We start from the raw sequence: 17,073 nt of genomic DNA on the forward strand, positions 1-17,073 counted from the left end.
GAGGAAAGTAAATAGGGGAGTAAAATTTTGGAGGAAAATATTAAAAAAATTGGAGGGGAGGGTTTGGGATAAATGGGAGGTGGGATGGGAAGGAATAAAAGTTTTAGGGAAAAGTGGGAGGAGTAAAAATTTTGGGGAAAATAAAATGTTTTGAGGGTTTTGGGAGTAAAATTTTGAGAAAAATAAATGGGAGAGTAAAATTTTGGTGGGAAATGGATTTTGGGTAGATTGGGGTTGGGAGGAGGAGTAAAAGTTTTGGGGAAAGTGGGAAGGAGTAAAAGTTTTGAGGAAAAATAAAAGGTTTGGGAGTTTGGGAAAATGCAAAATATTATAGTTTGATATTGAATTATTGAATTATTCGAGTTATTCAATTGAAAACTCAACTCGATTCGAATTCGAAATTTGAAAAAAAATTCGAGTTGATTCGAATAACTCGATTAACTCAATTCGTTTAACTCGAAATTCGAATTTTTTTCGATTTTTTCGAGTCGAATCGAGTTTTGCTCACCCCTAAAACTAATAAGTCGTCTATCAAGTTCAATCGATGAGATGTTTTGTCCTGATCATCGAAGCGGATGACTCTCAAAAGATAGAGACATATATGTGACTAACTGAACTAACAATATATCAGACATAACCCAAGTAGTATAGATCCTAGATCCATTTGATACGAGCCAAGGAGGTGACACTTAAGGGGTTGTTTTTCCTAGTGGTCCAATCACTCGAAGCAAGGCACGACAATTAAAATCAAAGATGAATGCTTTTGTCCAAGACTTTGTTGCTACAAATTTAAGTCATCATGTTCATGACATTGACAAATACGGGAATGCAATTCACTGGACCAATCTTGGAATAGTGAAAGCCCATAAATTGGTGGATTAATCTTTTATGTATATTATTATTATTTACTTAATTCTCATTGGTTGAGACACATCACTTATGAGTTAAGTAATTTTATTGGTTAGGTTATTATTTATTTATTTTCTTAGATAATTTTAAAGATTTTTATTAGGATTCAATTACTCTTGAAAGAGTTTTATTAGGATTCAATTACTCTTGTAATTTGCCTATAAATAGGCTTGCTTTCTACACATTGGGCGGGGGAATAAAAAGAGAGTATTTTGTTGTCTTCCAAATTTGTGTGAGGCAAATTTTTAAGAGTAGAGTGATTCTTCTCTTGCTATTTAGTTTGGAGTTTGTTACTTTCGAGGGTATTTCAGAGTTACAAATATTCAAATTTCTTTCCCGTTCATCGGTGTTTCTAGAGGTGCTTCTTCTAGGGGTTTCAGTGAGGGCGCTCAATCAATTGCGTTTTTGGTTACAAGTTAACCAAGGGTTCCATAGGGCAAATCTATCCTTTTTTTTCTTTTATTATTATTATTTAACTAATTTTATTTATTCTCGTTTTATTTCTAATTTATGTTTCTCTTGTGTCTAGATCCGGATTCAAAGATCGGTTGGTATCGATTTGACCATTCGGTGTTATTTTGAAGCTAAAATCAAATCTGAAACGAGTCAAAATACCAAAAACACTTTTCATCGGTTTCGTCGATTCTCTTTTTTTTTAAAAAAAGTTTGTGTTTATTCTCCTATTATTCTTTAAAAAAAACAAAAAAAAAACAAAAAGCGCAAAAAAAATCGAAAAAAAAGTTGCCTACCTTTCATACGTAGGTTTCTTCTTTTCCTATTATTGTTATTGTTATTATTTTTATTTTTATTTTTCCCAAAATTGAATTTCTTTTCCTTCTTCTTTTCTTGACTCAAGTATAATTAAATCTTCAATTTTTGAAAATCTTAAGACACCAAACGTTTCTGATTTTTATTTTTTTTGTTTCTCTTACGCTTTCCAACACTTTGTTTCTTCTTGTGTTAGCAGATATTAAAGGCACGCACAATTCCTTCATCCGTGTAGCCTCCATTACAAATTGCCTTGTGAAGTTTATTGGCCTCTTAGAGCAATTAGGGTCTTCATTGTTTCTTTGAAGTTTGCACCTCCGTTATTTGATCTTGATTAGTAACCCTCTCTAAACATATTTACAAGTTTTGAATCATTCAGAGAGTTATTCTTTTGAGAGCTAACGAGTGAGGTTATTATTATTTTTTTCTTGTTCCTGTTTGTTTGATCTTTCACAGATACCATGCCGCTTACTAGATTCCAAACTAGTAAAAATGAAGAGGATGAGCAAAAAAGAGAGAACGATCATTTGGTCGAGTTGTTACAAAAAGAGATGAAAAAGTTGCAAACTCAATTCGAACATCGCATGACCCAGATGTTACAAGAGCAAAGGGAGTATCTTGATACAAAACTTACAACTCAAGAGAGATACATTGCCGATAATTACAAGAAGTTGAACGAAACCTTTATAAGCCGATCAAATTTGCGAGATCGAACTTTTAAACGAAGGGAGGACCATGTTTTTGATGATGACTTTGAGTCTAAGTATGTACCTAGAGAAAGGTTGGAACGAAACAATGACACCCCCAAACCAAAATTTCTTTCTTTCTCAAGGAAGAATGATCCTGATGCTTACCTTGATTGGAAGGAAAAGATGGAAGCAATCTTTGCTTGTTACAATTACTCTGATGAGAAAAACGTAACATACGCTGTCGCTGAGTTCATTAATTATGCACTAACATGGTGGAATCAATTATGTAAAAGCAGGATTCTTTATAGAGAGCAACCTGTTACTATTTGGGTTGAAATGAAGTGCATCTTGCGAAAATGGTTTGTTCCACCATACTATTATCGAGACCTCCATCAAAGACTCCAACATCTTGTTCAAGGAGATAGATCTGTGGATGACTACTACAAAGAGATGGAAATTATTCAGATTAGAGCCAATCTTGTTAAAGAGGCTGAGGTGACTATGGCTAGATTCCTTGCCGGCTTGAGTTACAACACTACATGGATGTTGAAGAGATGCTTCAAACCGCACTCACCATTGAAAAGCAATTACGAAAGAAAGGGACAACGAAGGGTGCTAGTTCAGTTTCTAATCCTGCTTGGAGAGGAAATTGGCAAAAACAAGATGATAGATTGTGGAATGGGAGAGATGCACGGTTCAAGCCAAATGAGCCTAGAACTTACTCCAAAGATAGAGGTATGCCTAATTCATTTAAAGGTTCTACTTCTACTAATCGAGCTCCATCTTCTTCTTCTACTTCTCCTAGTGTCATTAAGCAGCCAAAAGATATTACCTGCTTCAAATGTCAAGGAATGGGTCACTATGCTCGAAAATGCCCTAATAAAAAGTCATTGGTGATTCGAAAAGATGGCGAGGTTGATTTTGAGTCTGATAATGAAGATGAAATGCCTCATTTGGAAGATGCTGATGATGTGCATACTCATGATGAGTATGAAGAATACTTGGAGTATGGTGAGAAAGCACTTGTTGCTCGAAGGGCTTTAAATGTCCAGTTTAAAGAGGAAGGGCGCGAACAAAGAGATAACATTTTCCACACGAGATGTTTGATTGGTGGACAACCTAGTTCATTGATCATCGATAGTGGAAGTTGCACCAATGTGGTAAATTCTTCCCTTGTTGAGAAACTTGCCCTACCTTGTATGAAGCATCCAAGGCCATACCGTTTGCAATGACTGAATGATAGTGGAGAGGTAAAAGTATCTAAACAATGCTTAGTTTCATTTTCCATTGGTAGATACTCTAATAAAGTTTTGTGTGATGTTGTTCCAATGCAAGCTGGGCACATATTACTTGGACGGCCATGGCAGTTTGATCGACGAGTAAATCATGATGGTTTCCTTAACCAATATACCTTTGTGTTCCTTGGAAAGAAGTTTACTTTGGCTCTACTTCCGCCTCAAGAAGTCTAAAATGATCAACTCAAACTTGCTAGTGAGATGGGTAAGAGAAGTGAGGTAAAATCATTGAAAAAGGCTGAGAGTAAAGAGGCCCTTAGTGTTAAAAGCCAACTTAAAGGCCCAGCATTGGTGAGTGATTGCACACACAAGTCACGAGATGAGAAAGTGAGTTTATTCGCTAGGTTTCGAGATATCAAATTTGCTCTTTGTACAAAACAAACATTTGTAATTGTTAGGTTTAGGGAAAACTTTGTTTTGACTAACTCTAATACACATTTACCTAGTTGTTTTGTTGATCTTTTACAGGATTTTGAAGATGTATTTCCTTCTGAAATGCCTAAGGGATTACCTCCTTTACGAGGGATTGAACATCAAATTGACTTTGTGCCTAGTTCGAGTATTCCGAATAGACCAGTCTATCGAAGCAATCCTGAAGAAACTAAGGAGTTGCAAAGGCAAGTTGAATATCTCTTAGAGAAATGGTGGATTCATGAGAGTCTAAGCCCTTGTGTGGTCCCTGTACTTCTCGTCCCAAAAAAAGATGGTTCTTGGAGAATGTGTATTGATTGTCGTGCTGTCAACAAGATTACGGTAAAGTATCGATATCCAATTCTTCGATTACATGATATGTTGGATGAGCTTAATGGTGCATGCATTTTCTCTAAAATTGACTTAAAAATTGGTTACCATTAAATAAGAATGAAACAATGTGATGAATGGAAAACTACTTTTAAGACTAAGTATGGCCTGTATGAGTGGTTAATCATGCCATTTGGCTTAACTAATGCTCCTAGCACATTCATGAGATTAATGAACCACATACTTAGACCTTTTTTAGGAAAATTTGTCGTTGTGTATTTTGATGACATACTGATTTATAGCAAAACTTTGAATGATCATGTTGGGCATGTTAAATTAGTATTGGATGTGTTAAGGCATGAACGACTCTTTGCTAATCTTGAAAAATGTACCTTTTGTATGGATAAGCTTGTTTTTTTTGGGTTTTGTGATAAGTTCTACAGGAATCCATGTGGATGAGGAGAAGGTAAAGGCAATTAAAGAATGGCCTATCCTAAAAGCATTTACGAGGTAAGGTCTTTCCTTGGGTTAGCCGGTTTTTACCACAGGTTTGTTCGTAACTTTTCCACAATTGCTTCGCCTTTGACTGCACTTATTAAAAAGGATTTATCTTTTCATTAGACAGATAAGCAAGAATTAGCATTTAATGAACTTAAAGATAAATTGTGTAATGCTCCTATTCTTGTTTTACCTAATTTTGAAAAGACCTTTGAGATTGAATGTGATGCTTCTGGTGTAGGTATAGGTGCCGTCCTCATGCAAGATTGTAAACCACTAGCCTACTTTAGTGAGAAACTTGGTGGAGCACATTTGAACTATTCGACCTATGATAAAGAGTTGTATGCCTTGGTAAGGGCATTAGAAGTTTGGCAACATTACCTTTTACCAAAGGATTTTGTGATTCACACTGACCATGAATCACTTAAGCACTTAAAGGGACAAGGTAAGTTGAACAAGCGACATGCGAGGTGGGTTGAATTCATTAAATCTTTTCATTATGTTATAAGGTATAAGAAATGTAAAGATAATATTGTGGCTGATGCTCTATCAAGGAGGTACACTTTACTTAGTACTTTACATACTAAGTTATTAGGTTTTGAGTATCTCAAAGATTTATATGCCACTGATTCTGATTTTGCAAGCATTTATGACGCATGTGAACATGGTGCATTTCATAAATTTATAAGCATGATGGCTATCTTTTTTGAAATAATAGACTATGCTTACCAAAGTGTTCAATGCGAGAATTGTTGGTTCGAGAGGCTCATAGTGGTGGTCTTATGGGTCATTTTGGAGTCACTAAGACTTATGATGTTTTACATGAGCATTTTTATTGGCCTAACATGCGAAAACTTGTTGAGAAAATTTGCTCTACTTGCATTACTTGTAAATAAGCTAAATCCACTGTGATGCCTCATGGTCTATATACTCCTCTTCTTGTTCCTAGTTCACATTGGACTGACATTTCAATGGATTTTGTAATAGGTTTACCAAGGACAAAGCGTGGACGAGATAGCATCTTTATGGTTGTGGATCGATTTTCTAAAATGGCTCATTTCATTCCATGCCATAAGACTGATGATACAACGCATGTTGCCGATCTATTTTTCCGTGAAGTTGTGAGATTACATGGAATCCCAAGGACTATCGTTTCCGATAGAGATGCAAAATTTCTTAGTCACTTTTGGAAGGTGTTATGGGGTAAGTTAGGTACTAAACTACTTTACTCTACTACATGCCACCCTCAAACTGATGGTCAAACCGAGGTGGTAAATCGAGTTTTGGGATCTTTGCTTAGAGCCATAATAGGTAAGAATGTTAAATCTTAGGAAGAATGGATACCCTATGTTGAGTTTGCTTATAATCGTTCTGTTCATTCTTCCACAGGTTTTACTCCTTTTGAGATTGTATATGGCTTTAATCCACTTACTGTTTTAGATTTGCTTCCTTTACCTTTGAATGAGATTGCTAATTTAGATGGTGAAAGGAAAGCTGATTTAGTGGAAGAGATCCATGAGAAGGCTCGTAAAGCCATTGAGAAAAAGAATGAGTCCAATACACATCGAGCTAATAAAGGGCGAAAGCAAGTCTTGTTTGAATTTGGAGATTGGGTATGGGTACATATGAGGAATGAACGATTTCCTTCTAAGAGAAAGAATAAACTTGATACACGAGGGGATGGACCATTCCAAGTACTCGAGAAAATAAATGACAATGCTTATCGCATTGATCTTCCTGGTGAGTATAGTGTTAGTGCTACTTTCAATGTTTCTGATCTTTCTCCTTTTGAATTTGATGTAGGTTCAGATTCGAGGATGAATCTTCTTGAAGAGGGGGAGAATGATACGAGCCAATGAGGTGACACTCAAGGGGTTATTTTTCCTAGTGGTCCAATCACTCGAAGCAAGGTACGACAATTAAAATCAAAGATAAATGCTTTTGTCCAAGACTTTGTTGCTACAAATTTAAGTCATCATGTTCGTGACGTTGACAAATATGGGAATGTAATTCACTGGACCAATCTTGGAATAGTGAAAGCCCATAAATTGGTGGATTAATCTTTTATGTATCTTATTATTATTTACTTAATTCTCATTGGTTGGGACACATCACTTAAGAGTTAAGTAATTTTATTGGTTAGGTTATTATTTATTTATTTTCTTAGATAATTTTAAAGAGTTTTATTAGGATTCAATTACTCTTGTAATTTGCCTATAAATAGGCTTGCTTTCTACACATTGGGCGGGGGAATAAAAAGAGAGTATTTTGTTGTCTTCCAAATTTGTGTGAGGCAAATTTTTAAGAGTAGAGTGATTCTTCTCTTGCTATTTAGTTTGGAGTTTGTTACTTTCGAGGGTATTTCAGAGTTACAAATATTCAAATTTCTTTCCCGTTCATCGGTGTTTCTAGAGGTGCTTCTTCTAGGGGTTTCGTAGGGAGCCGCTCAATCAATTGCGTTTTTGGTTACAAGTTAACCAAGGGTTCCATAAGGTAAATCTATCCTTTTTTTTTCTTTTATTATTATTATTTAACTAATTTTATTTATTCTCGTTTTATTTCTAATTTGTGTTTCTCTTGTGTCTAGATCCGAGATTCCGCATCACCATTTATGGATTTATTTACTTGGAACGTTCAGAGTGTGACATATCAGTAATTGAATCCTTAATTCGTGACTTGTACACTTTGATGTAGGTAAAAATTTGAGTTCAAATAGATAAAGAACCGAAAGTTGGTAAGTTGGGTATATGACTTTTGTAGTATGTAGCATCGTTCTCAATAATTGAATTCATAACTCAATTAATGTGTAAATGATATCCTCTCATTGTCATTACGTGATAGATGAAAATTAAACGTGGCCATGAGATGTTTTTCTTTGTGACAAATGACTTAATTATTATTTGATAGTAATTGATTTCTCATGAAAGAATATGAATGACTACCATGAGATAAAATAAGATCATATTGGGAGAACATATTTATTTCAAATAGATTAATAATATCTTATGATGGTAACCCACTTATGACAAGGTCATTAGACGAGTATTGATTAAGCAATTTTCATAATGGTATGTAGTTAGGAAAAATTCAGTCGTGATACTATAGTAGAATGACTTCATAACTAAATAAGTTTATAATTAATAAGAGAAAAGTTAAAACTTAATTATAAATTATTTGAGCCCTGATTATATATGTCCAATTAGTCCATCTGCTAGCTCGTTTAAACTATAAACGAATTGCATGTAGAACCAAATGATAAAAAAAAAATGAATGGAAGTGATGAAGTTAGAGAAATGAGTTAAAGTTAACGTTGGAATATGGCAACCCTCGATGGCTAATTGGGTTAAAGTTAACGTTGATGGTTCAATGTTAAGAAATAACCCAAAAGCATTTGTAGGAGGGGCAATGAGAGGGCCTAGTGGAGGATGGTTGGTAGGATTCAAAATGATATTAGGTATGAATGATATCTTTTAGAGGCCAAAGCGATTCTTAAAGGACTAAAATTGGCTTGGGCTACAGGATTCAAGTGTGTTGAGTTGGAAAGTGACAATGCAATGTTGATTGAAACTATTCGTAACGGGTTGGCTACAGTAAGTAGTGTTGTTGAAGTCAGACAGATTCACGATTGGTGTTCCAAAAATTAGAAAGTTAAATTTCGACATATTTAGCAAAATGCCAATAAAGTTGTTGATAGCTAAGGCAGATGGAGGCGTAATTGAGCAATTGGTCATCCTGAAAGATCCTCCGTAATATGTAAGATGCTAGCTTGAAGAAGATATTAGACAGTTACTGGTGATTGATTAAGACTATGTTCGTTTAATATTCTAAGCTTATGATCAACAAAAAGAAAAAACTATTATTTTAATAAAATTTTCACTAAATTGACATCAGTATTTAGTTGATTGATGAGACTGTCTCAATCACCCTGTTAATAGTATGTGGCTATTTTCTTTACAAATTTAAATAAAAATTGTCATTAGTATGTACGGTACTACGGCTCGAACGTGAACCCAAGAAAGAATCCGATAATATTTTCCTTAAAGGAGAAAAACCACAAAAGCTAACAATCAAAGTGAAATCTGCCCCTCTAGGGTTTCCAACAAATCATTCCCATTAAATTTCTTTGTTTTCTTTGCTCTGGTTCTTGGCGATATGATCACGCCGCGAAGGAAGGCGTGGTCTCCACTAACTCTAACTCCGCCTACTGAGCCGCAGATGGCGGGGGTTCCGAACACTAGCAGCGGTGGCATTCGGGGTAAGGGAAAAGCTGTTGCTTTTGCCCATGATACTAGGAAACTGCCACCGCCTCCTGTTGCCTCTCTTAGTGGCAAGGGGCCTCTGAATGTTGAGGTGGAAGAGGAGGACATGGAGGATTGGAGGCGGTTCAAGGAAGCTGGGTTGTTAGATGAAGCGGCCTTGGAAAGGCGGGACCACGAGGCCCTTGCCGAAAGGCTCTCCAACCTCGAAGGGGAGGTGAGTCGTCATTAATTTTTATAACTTTTGCTGTTAGTTTAAATTTCTTAGTTGGAATCATCCGCTACATAACCAAAGTTTTGAAGGGCACTTTTTTCTCAAAGAAATTTGAACTTAGATGTTTAAGTTTGATCCCAAATAAGTTGAAGATTCGTGACAAAACAATCAATATGAAGAATATTAAAGTTTACATGTTTATATATTTTTGTTGAAATTAAAGTTTGATTTGGAACTTACTGCTGCTTACAGGAAAATTCTTTGTCATATTTTGTTTGACTATTTGCTTTTAAATCAATCAAATGCATGTAGTTCAGTACTACACTGGCTTTGTACTGGGTTCATTTGTTTTGGCCTTCATTGTCTGCTCTTATTTGGTCGTTTCTGCTTTGCCATCATTCGATCACTCCTCAAGTGGTCTTCTATTAGGTGCTAACCGTTTTAATTTTCGTGTGAATGTTGAATTACTTTGTTTCTTCTTTCGCTGTATATATGAAAAGTTGTTTAGTTTTTTGAATGCGACATTTAGGTTGCTCCATTGGGATCCTCGAGTTTATGTGTTAATGTTGTGGAATCAGTACATTTTCAAACACACGTTAAGGGTTATGCATATGAACATTTCCATACTTGTGATGTAGGAGTCTAATGCCCAGCACTAGGCTTCCCTCTTTAGCAACTCAAACAGTTTAATCATGCAACAATGCTTCATTGCTGTACTGGTGAAACATGAATCTTTCTGTTGAATTTCATTTGGCTTCCCTCTTTAGTAATTCAAATGAATGAAATAGATCATTGTGCTTCATTTAAATTGGTGAAACATTAATCATTTTTGTTCTTCACTTTATTAGTTATTTAGTTGCATATTATTATTAAATGCCGTCATCCCAAGATTAAGAATGCTGATCACCTTTTATGGTTGGCCTTTGTTCTTTCTGTTGTGGGATTATGTTAAGTTCCTGATTGAAGCTGCACCTATAAAGTTTGCTAAATACTTTTTCGTTGCTTGATGTGTCTATTTCTGTTTAGCTTTTTAACTACCAGTACAATATGGGGCTCCTCCTCATTGAGAAAAAAGAATGGACATCAAAGTGTGAAGAATTAAAGCAAGAACTTGCTGAAGTTGAGGAGATTCTCAGACGTGAGCAGGCAGCCCACTTGATTGCATTATCTGAAGTTGAAAAGCGAGAGGAGAACTTGGCAAAAGCCTTAGCTGCTGAAAAACAGTGTGTGGCTGATGTATGCTTTTTCTTCCATTTTTTTCTTATATAACTGCATGTAATGTTTCTGTTCAGAAGCATCCTTAATGTTCATCATTGATTACCTGTTTAACCTGCTGTTTGTCTAACTTACTGAAATTGATATTATGGCTATATCTCTTGTTGCAGCTTGAAAAAGCATTGCGTGATATTCAAGAAGAACATGTCCAGGTTAAGCTTAGTTCTGATACAAAGTTGGCTAATGCAAATGCATTGGTTGCTGGAATTGAAGGAAAATCCTTAGAGGTGGAAGAAAAGCTGCGTGCTGCTGATGGTAGGCTTGCAGAGGTGAATAGAAAAAGTTCAGAATTGGAAAGGAAACTGCAAGAGATGGAGGCTCGTGAAAGTGTGCTTCAAAGAGAGCGTCTTTCCTTTGTTGCAGAGTATTCTCTTAATAAACTTTTTAATATATGTTAAGATGGTCGTTTTGACTTGAACTTTCTTGGATTTGCTCACATCTCATGACATATTGTTCTTGTTATGCATTTGTTCTACTACTTCTAGACGAGAAGCATATCAGGCAACTTTTTACAAACAGAGGGAAGACTTGAATGAGTGGGAGAAGAGACTAAACAAAGGAGAAGAGAAGCTGACTGAACTGAGGAGAATGCTCAACCAGAGGGAGGAAAAGGTGAATGAGAACGATAGGCATTTCAAGCAGAAAGAGAGGAGCCTTGAAGAGCTGCAAAATAAGATTGATTTATCCACATTGAAGTTAAAGGAGATGGAAGATGATATAGGCAAACGTTTGACAGACTTGGTTTCAAAAGAGAAGGTGGATATTTTATGCCTAATTTAGTGATTAGTTTATTTTGATTTTGTTCTTGAATTCTGATTATTTCATTATGTTAAATATTGTAGGAAGCTGAGTCCATTAGAAGTACTCTAGAGGCAAAAGAGAAGGATCTAGTTGCACTGGAAGAAATGCTTACTGCTAGAGAAAGGGTGAGATAAACTACGTTCTGTTTTAGTTTGGATTGTAAATAATGCAAAAAAGGCTGTATTTCCTTGATACTCTTTTTCTGGTTGTTTCTTTTCTTGTTTTTATTCTTTTGCTTCAATAACTGTGGTGTTTACAATTTCTAACGGCACCTTGTATTGTGTTTTGCACTTTCCATGCATAAGAAACACACCAGCATATATATTTCTTTGATGGTTGTAAGACATTATCTTTTTAAGGTAAGCATCTTTTGAGAAAATTGGCATGCTATTGATTTGATCATGAAGAGCTTGGTGTCATGACTAGATTGCAGTGTCCTGTTTGCATTCATAAGAACAAGATGTGAAAGTTATGATAATGATGCCGACACTTTCTTCACACTTAAGTTCACTCAAGGTTGAATGGTTTCCATAATGATTGTAGGTAAACTTTTTTTCCTGATAAATGTGAAGAATTGGAAGTAGGCGCTACAAATTTGATAAAATGATTGTATATTTGCGTCACATGCACTTTATTACAGTGCAAGTTGCAATGTTCCTTCTCTTTTTGGAAGTAAGCAATGGAGTTTGAGAAATTGCTAAGTTCTCTAAAGCAGAGATTCTTATGTCTTTCTTTTTTCTTTTCCTCTATATACTGATTCATTCTTGAATTTGTCAGTATTTTATTGTATGTATGTGCATGATTTTATGATCCCGCTCTCCATGTCTATGCTCCTTTTCTTTGGCTTGTTTGGTTGGTAGAAATCTATGCATATGGTGATAGACTATGCGAATATGTTAAATAGGGTGAGAATAATCCCTTTCTTTTCCTTTTGCTGAGAATCAGCTTGTAATTATTTAATAGCTTTTATTTCGCAGCCTCAAGTTCTTAATTCCTTGGGTTTTTATAGGTGGAGATTCAGAAACTTGTCGATGAGCAAAGGGTTATTCTGGATGCTAAAAGGCAGGAGTTTGAATTGGAACTTGAAGAAAAGAGGAAGTCTGTTGATGAGGAACTGGAAGGCAAGATACATGAAATAAACCAGCAGGAAGCCGAAATTAATCACAAAGAAGAAAAGTTGAGGAAACAAGAACAGGCACTGGATAAGAAGTCAGAGAGAATGAAGGAGAAAGAAAAGGACCTTGAGGTGAGGTTGAAAGCAGTCAAGGACAAAGAGAAATTTGTGAAAACTGAGGAGAAGAAGTTGGAGCTGGAAAGGCAGCAGCTGTATGCTGCTAAAGAGAACTTACAGGCTCTCAAAGATGAGATTGATAAGATAGGTTCTGAAACCAGTCAACAAGAGTTACGAATTCAAGAAGAGTCTGAAAAGCTTAAAATTACTGAAAAGGACAGAGCTGAACATATCCGCTTGCAGTCTGAATTGAAGCAGCAGATAGTCAACTGCAGACATCAGGAGGAGTTACTTTTGAAGGAACATGAGGACCTCAAACAGCAAAGGGAAAATTTTGAGAAAGAGTGGGATGCTTTGGATGATAAAAGAGCTGAAATCATTATGAAACAAAAGGAAATTGATGAAGAAAAGGAAAAGTTCGAAAAATTGCAACATTCAGAAGAAGAAAGATTGAAGAAAGAAGAAGCTGCCATGCAAAATTATGCTTGTAGGGAGATGGAATCTCTCAGGCTGCAGAAAGAATCATTTGAAGCCACAATGAAGCATGAGAAATCAAATTTGCTGGAAGAAGCTCAGAATGAGCGAACTAGAATGCTTCAAGATTTTGAAGAGAGGAAAATGAATCTTGAAACTGATATGAAGAATAGATTTGATCAAATGCAGAAAGATCTGCAAGAAAGGATTGTTGCATTTGAGGAGGTGAAGGAGAGAGAACTTGCTAATTTGAGATGCTCAAAAGAAGATGCTGAGAGTCAACTGGAAGAACTAAAATCTGCAAGGTGTGCTGTAGAAAGGGAAAAACAAGAAGTTGCAATGAACAGGGATAAGCTGAAAGAGCAGCAGCTAGAAATGCGAAAAGACATTGAAGAACTTGGTATCCTTAGCAGTAAGCTCAAAGACCAGCGGCAACAGTTTATCCGTGAAAGACATAGCTTCCTTGAATTTGTAGAGAAGCACAAGTCTTGTAAGAACTGCGGAGAAGTAACAAGGGACTTTGTACTCTCTAACTTCGAAATTCCTGATTTGCAGGATAGGAAAATCCTTCCTCTTCCACAGCTAGCTGGTGAAACCTTAAGCCATCATCAACGTTATGTAGGTGGTTCTGGTGCTACAAATATCAATAGATCTCCTGAAGCTGATGCGCAATATCCAGAGTCTGCTGGACGCATGTCCTGGCTTCGCAAATGTACTAAGATTTTTAGCATTTCGCCAACTAAGAGAAATGAAAGTAAAGCTGAAAGGCCTAGCATGCTTACCGCTACAGAAGCAGGAGTGAGTATTCAAGGAGAGGCAGGAGAGCCATATTTAGGGATTACAGGTGACACTGTCCGTAACCAATTGCTCCAATCTAATACAATTAGGGAGGTGGGTGATGGATCTGTCCCATCTGCTGATCATAGCTTTGGTGAGAGTAAGGTGCAAGATGTTCCTGAAGATTCTCAGCAATCAGAGCAGAAGAGTGATCACCGCAAACCTAGAAGAAAACCTAAATCTGGACTGAATCGAACACGCTCCGTGAAGGCTGTAGTTGAAGATGCAAAACTATTCCTTGGTGAAAGCCCTGAAGGACCTGAGCCTAGTAATAGGGTGCAGTCACATGAAACCAGTCATGTCAATGAAGAAAGTGCTGGTGTTTCTAGTCATACTGTTGAGGGGGCAGGACCACGGAGTAATGCAAGAAAACGGCAACGCCAACAAAATTCCCAAGTTAGAGACAGTGAGTTGGATGCTGCAGATAGTGAAGGACACTCTGATAGTGTCACGGCTGGTGGGAGAAGGAAGAGGCAACAAACAGTTACTCCAGGCCTCCAAACCCCAGGACAAAACCGATACAATCTCAGGCGACCCAAGACGTAAGTTCCATCTTATTATATGTAATATTCTCAATGACTTCTGGTAATAAATTGTACAATGTTGCTTTTTATGTGGTGTGGTGCTTTGACTAGATTCACATAAGTTGCCCTTCTAATTTTGATTGAAAGGTAAGAAATGCTGATTTGTTGTATTGTAGGATTCTCTTTTAGAAGAAATTTATTCAGAACCCTTTTAAGTTCTAAATTTGCCTTTGTGGAGTTTTTGCTTGTGCTTAGCCTGTAACTGAATTTGCCATTAATATTGAAACGGAAATGGGTTTATGAGCCTTTTTGATGGTCTTTTGCATATCAGATGCTGCGACGACTACCCCTTCTTTCTTGGACCAGAAAATATATGTTCGGAATGAGAAGTACTCAACACAATAAGTAAATAACTACAAATAAATTAAGTTAATTCTCTCATCAATACTTTCCAATCCTTTCTAAAGAACTATGTATCAGCAGGATTACATTGTAATGATTTAAAACAAGATTTAGGATTTCAAATAAAACAATCAAAGCATACGGATTTGGTTTCATACTATTTAGCTGCATATAATAGTGTTAGAAGTGGAATTAATGGATTAAAAAATGGTGAAAAGAAAAAAACCTTTTTGGTTGCATTATTGTTGAAAAAGTTGTTTTCAAATTTTTAGAAGAGGGTGTTTCCAAACATTTTAATTACTGCTTGAATGACAATTTATGTTAATGTTTGGAGGTCAGTTCATATTTGTGTGTTGGACTGTGATGCAAGGACAAATATATTGTTCAAATTTGAATAGAATGGTACATGCAAAACTAAATATGAAAAAATATGCTCCACCACATAGAAGGGTACTAAAAATATGTTAAGATCTGTGTTTCAGATGTTGGAGAATGTTGACAGATACTGGAAGGCCTAATTGCATATAAGGGAACCATTTATGTATCTTTAATTATGTAGCATAGAAAGGAAATATTTTTGGGGGATATAGTGGTCCGTTATTCTTTTATTTTTGTTTTGTGTGTGTGTGAAATGGAAAATATCTCCAGTGGAGGAAACCATTTCTTCTATTTAACCAGGGTTTTCTATAACTGGATAGTTTTTCGTGGTCTTAGGTTATTGTCTAGGATATGATTAAGGTTCACAAGAGGTGAAAACACTTGATTATTCTAAATATACTTTAAAAAAAAAATATTTTTACAGTACAGTCACAGCCACAGCAGCACAGGCCTCATCTGATGTCCTGAAGACTAGGAAGGAGCCTGAGGATGGTGGGTTGGAGGGAGGAGTGCATACTAGGAAGGAGCCTGAGGATGGTGGGTTGGAGGGAGGAGTGCATACAAGGAAGGAGCCTGAGGATGGTGGGTTGGAGGGAGGAGTGCATACTAGGAAGGAACCTGAGGATGGTGAGAACAGAAGATCTAACTTGGTGCAGGTTACAACAATAAAAAATGTGGAGATCTTAGAAAGCGAGGTGGTTAAGGTAAGTCCTGACTAAACCATTTGTGTTGGGATGCTATGTTATGATTTCCATCATGCGTTTTCTTCTTACTCTACCCCAAACCTTGTTATGCCAGCTCAAAACAAGCGTGGATGTTGGTGGCAATGAAATAGCAGCAAAGACAGTCAAAAGTGTGGATTTGATTGAAGAAGTAGATGTTACAGCTGAAAATGGTGATGAAGATGAGAGTTGGGGCAGATTCCATGAGGAGGATGAAGAGGACGAGGGTGATGATGAGATGGAAAATCCGGGTGATGTGTCAATTGGAAAGAAAATCTGGACATTTTTTACCTCATAAGTCATAAGGCTCCTATTTTGTTTTTGTTTTTTAATTTTCTTTGAGACTGAGGGACGTTGCTATGCTACACTTTGGCACAATAAGTTGTGTAACTAGGATGCTTTAACTTTAGCTTTAGTTTTAGCTTCAGCTTCTGAGCTTTGCATTGTATCTTGTGTATGGCTTATATAGGAATGTTTCCTGTCTGTGGATTCCCCGGGAAAGTGATGTGGAAGTGGTAACAACAATTGATTTCTAGTTCGTTTTGTACACTATATTCTTTAGTTGCAAGTATGTTTTGCTTCATTTTTATCATATTCCTAGTTGCAAAAATTACTGCACATCCTGCTTTTGCCTTCTTCCCAGTTGCTGGAAATCATTTTGGAAATTGAATGCAATGCATTGACAATGAAGCATAGCCGCCTCTCTCACCTGTGCATGTTTATTTGATTAGGTTTAGATGGATGCATAGGACTTGTAAGACCAGAATCAACTCTTGTTTTTTTTTTTGCTTTGCTTTACATTGCATTGCCTGCAGGTCAAGAGAGGCCACAAATTTTCGAAGTTGGTCAGAGTTTGACTACGACATGTCATTGTATATTTTAATTTACGAACATGTCTTTCTTTCTCTAGTGTCATTTTCATGCAAAGATCAATCGTCTAAACCAATTCCATTGAACCGGTCTTAGGATGAATCGCTACAATGAAATTGAAAATGAACTAGAAAGTTGGTATGATAGTAACATTGAAATGTAGCACACATATTTGGCTGGTATTGCCTC

General features: G+C 36.4%; 1 protein-coding gene across 1 annotated transcript; it reads left to right on the top strand.

Moving 5' to 3' along the window:
* The first annotated feature begins 8,883 nt into the window (after window positions 1–8,883).
* Window positions 8,884–16,606, top strand: LOC105764582 (nuclear matrix constituent protein 1). Its single transcript, XM_012583217.2, has 8 exons — window positions 8,884–9,373; window positions 10,397–10,606; window positions 10,756–11,009; window positions 11,131–11,401; window positions 11,488–11,571; window positions 12,456–14,530; window positions 15,717–15,996; window positions 16,091–16,606. Exons 1-8 carry the CDS (start codon window positions 9,053–9,055, stop codon window positions 16,310–16,312), a joined length of 3,717 nt encoding a protein of 1,238 aa, XP_012438671.1. The 5' UTR covers window positions 8,884–9,052; the 3' UTR covers window positions 16,313–16,606.
* Window positions 16,607–17,073: the final 467 nt, after the last annotated feature.

This window comes from Gossypium raimondii, chromosome 12 (genome assembly GCF_025698545.1).
Source record: "Gossypium raimondii isolate GPD5lz chromosome 12, ASM2569854v1, whole genome shotgun sequence".
NCBI classification, from domain to species: domain Eukaryota; kingdom Viridiplantae; phylum Streptophyta; class Magnoliopsida; order Malvales; family Malvaceae; genus Gossypium; species Gossypium raimondii.

Bases quoted from the DNA above. Each gene is read 5' to 3' on its own strand.
- LOC105764582 (XM_012583217.2), top strand. From the start codon at position 9,053: ATGATCACGCCGCGAAGGAAGGCGTGGTCTCCACTAACTCTAACTCCG. The intron at 10,607-10,755 runs GTATGCTTTTTC...CTCTTGTTGCAG, and splicing joins AAAAACAGTGTGTGGCTGAT to CTTGAAAAAGCATTGCGTGA. The intron at 14,531-15,716 runs GTAAGTTCCATC...ATATTTTTACAG, and splicing joins AATCTCAGGCGACCCAAGAC to TACAGTCACAGCCACAGCAG.